This window comes from Pterocles gutturalis, unplaced genomic scaffold (genome assembly GCF_000699245.1).
Source record: "Pterocles gutturalis isolate BGI_N339 unplaced genomic scaffold, ASM69924v1 scaffold9218, whole genome shotgun sequence".
Taxonomy (NCBI): domain Eukaryota; kingdom Metazoa; phylum Chordata; class Aves; order Pterocliformes; family Pteroclidae; genus Pterocles; species Pterocles gutturalis.
In genome coordinates, this window is record NW_010118012.1 from 48,309 (window position 1) to 54,725 (window position 6,417).

The following is a 6,417-nucleotide window of genomic DNA, read 5'->3' on the forward strand; positions in this document are numbered from 1 at the left end:
AGGCAACAGAAGACAATGTCTCCTATCAAACAACTCAATGCATATTTCTACTGTTGAGTGTTCAGTCCGGGATGAACCAATATACATTTATCTTTATTGTGTCTCAGCATATCGATTTCTATGGCTTTTTTAATTTATCAACACAGAGCTGTGTTTTATTCGTTCCTCCAAGAGCCTCCTAGCAATGTCTTTACCCCAGATTTAATTAGCATCCTCTCCACTATATCCTCCAAGTCATTAATGAAAATATTGAAGAGTATTGGACCAAGAATGGCTCCCTAAGGGGCTAGTAATTCTATTTTGAATATATTTAATATGTCTAGTGACAACAGATTTTGAATTTTTACTGTTTTTTTTGTTACACCTTGTGATAATGCTGAAACCATCAGGACTCTTACTAACATTTGAAATCCAAGACAAAGGTGGTCTGTGCTTTAATCTGAGACTTGCAAATTTCATTCAAATTATAAATGGAAGAGAGTTACAGAAAAAAATCAAAATTGGTTATATTTTACATGGAGAGATTACTTTTTTCCCTTTGATCTCTAAATGAATTTACAGGCCTGTAGCAGAATACATAATGCTGGTTTAGGGTCGCTGTAGCATTTTTTATGTGTACAGCTGTTCTTCCATGGTATAAGTAGACACATCTGCTCATTAGCAATACAATGTCATTTCTAGTGTCTAATTTTAATTATTTGCAGATGATAGATTCCTTCTGCAATGTCTAAAAAAAGTACAGTCCTTCAAAACTGGTGAGAAATAAATATACCCTCTGCAACTAAAATGGGTCAGCACAATAAAAAGAGAGATATTAATCTAGAGAATTCACATATCAGCACTAAGGCTAAATGCCAAACTGTTTGGAAGGTCACAGGGAGGAGAAACAGCTCATATATCTCTTCTTTATCGTGGATACACAAGACATATGGACTAAGAGATGTTCTGAATGGAGCTGGCAGGTGATGAGTTTGTTGTAGTGCAGATGGTCCTCAACTGCTGGAAAAATATCAGTTGTGCTGACATTTCCTGTACAAACACAGGCAAGATAAGGACTTCTTCATGGCAGAAAGGAGGAATGAGATTACTTACCAGTAACTTGGGTTCTTTATATCTTCACACTCAGAATCAATAAAGCTAGAAGAACATTTCCCGAAGCTCCTGGGCAGTGGTGGCCATGGATGCTTCTGCCCTTCACCCATTGTCAGAGGGTGGCCAGAACCATTGAGTTCTGGCTTCCTCTCAGCTCCTTCCACTAATCCAGATATCCAAACAGAAAGCCAGAAGAAGTAATTAAAAAAAGGATGGGATTTGGGTTCAACAGGGGCTCACCTCAGAGAACTGTAGTTGTATCTGAGTTATTTCTTGTGGTCTGGAAGGGATTAGGGACTCTTGACAGACATGGGGAGCAGAACTACCAAACAAGCGTCTGTTTGGGATCATATTCAAGAGAGAAAAGAACTAAAGAAGGCGAGTGGATTATTCATTTGCCCCAAACATGTTTTAAAGAGAAATAAACAGTGTTTGTCTTCTTGTCTTCTGTACAGCCACTGACAGCAACAAGGAGCCTTTCTTTAAAGTTGCCTTGGACCGGGCTGAAATCTCAGACACACGTAGGACTTCAGCCACACACAGGGACAGAATTATGAACAGGAATCACATTTGCACCATGACAAATAGAGCCCTCTGGTATCAGATAGTTTTTTCCAAAGGTTTGGAGAATAGTTTCTGATACCCCACAAAGAGTGGCCAGACTTTCTGATCCAATAAAATATGTCATCTTCCACCCTGAACATAAGCACGGTTGGGTTTTGCAGTTGGCTCACAGGCTGTAGGACAGTGCTGATGCCAGAAGGGTGGTCCCACCAGCAGTCATGCTCCTGGCAATTTCCGTTCTGGATGAAAATTACATTTCACTTCAATTCATGGAGGGTTAATTTTCAGCTTGATCAGAGAACTTTGTAATTGCCAGTGCTGACACAAAGAAAGAGGTTGTATCCTGCAGACAGGTCAGGGAGAGAGAAGAAAATTGCCCTTTTCCCTGACGGTGAAGTCCAAGATCAGCTTACAGCAACCGTGGAACTCCAGGCTGAGGCACAACACAGCCAAATTGATGCTCTGAAAGTCCACATCCCTACAGCCAGCCAGCATGGAGGTGCCAGCAGAATTCAGGCGTCAGGGTGCAATTTTAAGGAGACTGTCAGGCTTCTTATATCTTAAAAATCTGGAAGGCTCTGAGGATGATCCCATTAGTGCCAAAACAAGGCAACACAGAATCTGCCCTACACCCCTATAAACTTGAAAAAAATATAATTATGTGCAAAGTAAATAGCCATAAGATCTTTTTGCAGTATTTTCAGCATATCACATTCATTCTATTTTTCTGTATCAATGACAAAGAAGCAACCACCTCAAGCACTTACAGAGGTACAAAGAGCAATCCTTTTACAGACAGATCATTCCTGGGAGAGCAGGAATATCTGTGCATTAGAGGCTGAACAGAGATGACAGCCATATGTCACTTGGCAGAAGTCGGGGGTTTGTTTGTTGCTTTTTCAGTATCCCAAATGTAATGAATTATAAAATAGAGTCTAAATTAATAGTCAAGGAGGACTTTATCAGGGCCCCACACTTAGGAGATGCTCATCGGGGAGAATCTCTTTCAACTCCTAGACTGTTTGACTTGATCAAAGGTTCTTGCTTTTCAGTTGACTTCTGTATAATACTCAGACTCAAGAGCTTCACGAAACAAGAGCCAGGCTGCCTCCCAGAGAAGACTTGAATCCCAGTGAGATGTCAGTTCCCTCTTGAAGGCAGGAAGTCCAACTGTTTGGAAAGCAGGAACTTCTGAATATTAATATGTTCATATAATAATGAATGATAGGACTGCCAGTCTGTACACTTCAGCAACTTGGTACCATCTAGATTGGGAGTTGAAAGGTCTTTAACTGCAACAGAATAAACATATTTGACGTTTAATGACATTACAACAATTAGACATGTCCACTATCTCTGCCAGGGGTAGGAGGGCTTAAATGGTGTTAACCAAACTTCTGGAGAAAAGATAAAATAATGCCACAGACAAAGCTTTTATACTCCTGAGTGAGGGCTATACTCAAGAAGTCCAGTATTTGTTGGCTATATGAGACACTGGATTCATCCAAAGAGTGCTCTGAATTTCATGAATAAGAAATCTTCCTAATTTATCCGCTTAGTAAAAAACTTCTCTTTGACAGACTGAATCCTGCACGTCCATAAGGCTGGTTAAATAAAACTTACTGTGTGCACACAGCTGAACCTCAGGAAAGGAGAAAAATATCATCAGTCAGAGAGATCACTCCCACTTTCAGGATCTTTACATAAACCCACATTTCCCACAGCAAGGTAAAAAAAATGGAGTAGATACAAATCAAGGCAAAGAAACAATTCCACCTTAAAGATATTCTACTGCCAACTGCTCAGTCTTGAAAGGATACATAAGCATAGCACCCCTGTCTTACAAAAACAAAGAAACTTGAAATTGGGACCTTGTGGTTTAGGCTTTCCTCAAATCGAGAAAGGTGGTAGAGATGTGATGAGCTTCGCCAAGTTCTTGAACAGAGATTAGCATTATGCAACCATAACAATAAATAGGTAAAATAACCTGTGCAAGTCCAGGGTATGCAAAGTCTTCAGAGAAGACCAACATCTCACTTTCGGCAAATTATTACAGAAGAACCATTTGGAAATTCTATTGAGCAGAGCTTAGATAAAGGCTTAGGTATCTTTACACCAAGCACTGCGGTGCCACACAGAAGCCTGAGACAGTTGTGAATGACTTGGGTATCTACACAGTGGCGTGTCACGCAGAGATATGACCTCACATCCCAGAAGGAATACAGCCACATTAGCGTGGCTCTGTGCCCAGGCTAATTAGGTGATGTTTCCCCAGTAGCCAAAAAACAAAAAGTGAATCACACATCTGCCAGCATCCAACCTTCTTCTGAAAGCACAGACCGGAACTATCCTGAACCTCAGTTATGTGAGAATGCAAGGGGAATAGAAAGACATAATGTCATCCTTTTACTTTGTTTCAAAGCCAGAAGGAATGAGAAATTCATCCGATCTGACCTGTTTATCACAACCACTACGCTTCATCCCCATACCATTGTGTCCAGCACGCAAACTTCAGCCCACCTGAAAGCACTGACGTCCTTTAGAGACTGACCTGCTGTATGTGTGCTGCAGGCAGAGCCCAACTCAACACTGCCAAAGCCAAGACCACAGACATGGCAGATGACTGATGAGGGGGTAGTTGCCCAGAGTACTTCAGCAGAAATCCATTCCTCATACCGCTCTGGAAGGTGAAGAATCCTACAGTCCTGGCCATTAGTTCCCAGCTCTGGCAATCAGGATGAATCCCAACTTGTGAGCAAGACACATGAACCAATTATCTAGAAATAGGGTTCTCTGCAATACCAAAACAACCAGCCCATGACAAAGAAGCCAGCCTCTGGTGATGGCCAATCTTTGACAATCCAAAGAAAAGAGAACAAAAGAAAAAAAGAACTAAACCCAACCACTGGTAGGATAGGGAGAAAACCTCCTTCCTGACCCCTACAAGCAAACCACAAAGGCCCTGACGCCTGATTTGAAGATGGTCATTATCTTGATGCAGAGCTGCAAGTATTTCAAGGATGGCGCAGAGAAACTGCCCTGAACTGAACTCTAAAGGAAGGAGTTGAAAAGTGAGGCTCATAAATCAACAGATCCCAGTAAAGGCCACCACACTTGACACACAGACACCGAATTTCTTACGACCTGAATCAAACGCCACTTTTAAAATGATAAATTATCTCATCTCAAAGACTCGAAAGGATGGTGATGGAAAAAGACTTGGACGTTTAATTACACTGAGAGCTGTGAAACTATTTTATTCCAAGGTGGAACTTTTCCAGCTTCAGCTTCCAGCTACTGGAACTTGTCATGGCTTACCAGTCGTTGGCTTGTCAACCTCCCTATGAGGTACCTGCTCCTCGTACAAGCACCTGTAAACATGACTTGATCACAGCGTCTCTTCAACTAGTTGAATGTGTTTATTCACAGCACCAGGCCAGTTTTTTAGGCTCTATATAATTTTTCTGTCCCTCCTTTGAATCCCCACCAATATATAATTCCTGGTATGTCAACACAAAAACCACACTAAATGTTCTGAGATTTTACTGACTCTGCATACAGAAAATAGCTTTCATGCTCCTAACTAAAGCTTCCCTTTCCATACAGGCAGGAGTTGGAATAGCCATTTTTGTCTTTGCATCGTGCTCTGGGCTCACGGGAAGACAGTTTACCCACAATAGCCCCCAGATCCTTCTCAGAGTTACTGCTTCCCAGGATGGTACCACATTTTGGAGGTATCATCTGCATTTTTTGTTCCCAGATGTAGTAACAAGCGGTATAATTATGATAGCTGTTAAAATATTGAAATGAGTTACTGCGTGTAATATTTCTGGGAAATGGCAAAAAGGATGATGTTTATTGAAACTATATAAACGTGGAAACTGTTTTCTCAACACAGTTTCCCATTTATGTTTGCACAGATGTGCGTAATGTCATCACGAAGCCTCTTCCAAGAAAGATAAATTAAATCAAAAGGTTCGAATAAGGCAAATAGCTAGAATGCTCTGCTAGTGCATCTACACACAATCTCTTACCTCTTTTCATTCCCCATTTCTAATCATAAAAGATATTCATTGCCACTGAAAAACATTTAAAAACCCCAATTTTTTAATGATGATAAAGGTCCTTGGCACAAATAAAATGGCCAGCTCTGAAGCTGTGAAGAAATATGTTTTAATTTAAGAGACAAAAGACAGCATTACAGAAGAAATTGTCATAATCAAAGTTGAAAAAAAAAATTCTATTGTCTACTGTGCCTCTCTGTGGGAATTTTCCCAGCACAGACAGCTGTAAAGGAGGAGGTGTATTGTGGGTTTCTGTACTCTCATTCTCCCTCTCCCTCTCTTTCTCTGTCAATAAATGTCTGCAATCATATTCTTGAGCTCCAGTGTGATTTCAAGGCTCATCTCTTCCATGCAGCTCAAACACTAATTATCCCAGCTGTAATTAGTAAGATAATTAAATACTGGCTCACTCATCACTCTACCTTGTGTCGGGTCATGATTCTCCCAGAAGACCTTGAGCAGTTTCTCAAAGCTGATGTTTTCTGGCTGATATACTACTCGTACAACCTCTGCGTGGCCCGTTTTACCTTAAAAGACAAAATAAAATCAGGCATTATTAGTGAGAATTAGCTACTGCATACCTTGTTTTTTTATATTGAGATCCAACACACAATCCTTTTTTATCCTGTTTTCTTCCTAAAGGTGTTTTGATTTGCCATCACTTATACTTAAGCCTCTTAATATAATATAATATAAT

General features: G+C 40.5%; 1 protein-coding gene across 1 annotated transcript in view; it reads right to left on the reverse strand.

Moving 5' to 3' along the window:
• MSRA (methionine sulfoxide reductase A) overlaps nt 1-6,247 on the reverse strand; it is a gene marked incomplete at both ends in the record, with an annotated part of 20,262 nt that extends 14,015 nt beyond the window's left edge. Inside the window, one exon of the mRNA XM_010076040.1 lies at nt 6,143-6,247. Within this exon, the coding sequence (XP_010074342.1) occupies nt 6,143-6,247 (105 nt within the window). The remainder of the gene's footprint in view (nt 1-6,142) is intronic.
• Nucleotides 6,248-6,417: the final 170 nt, after the last annotated feature.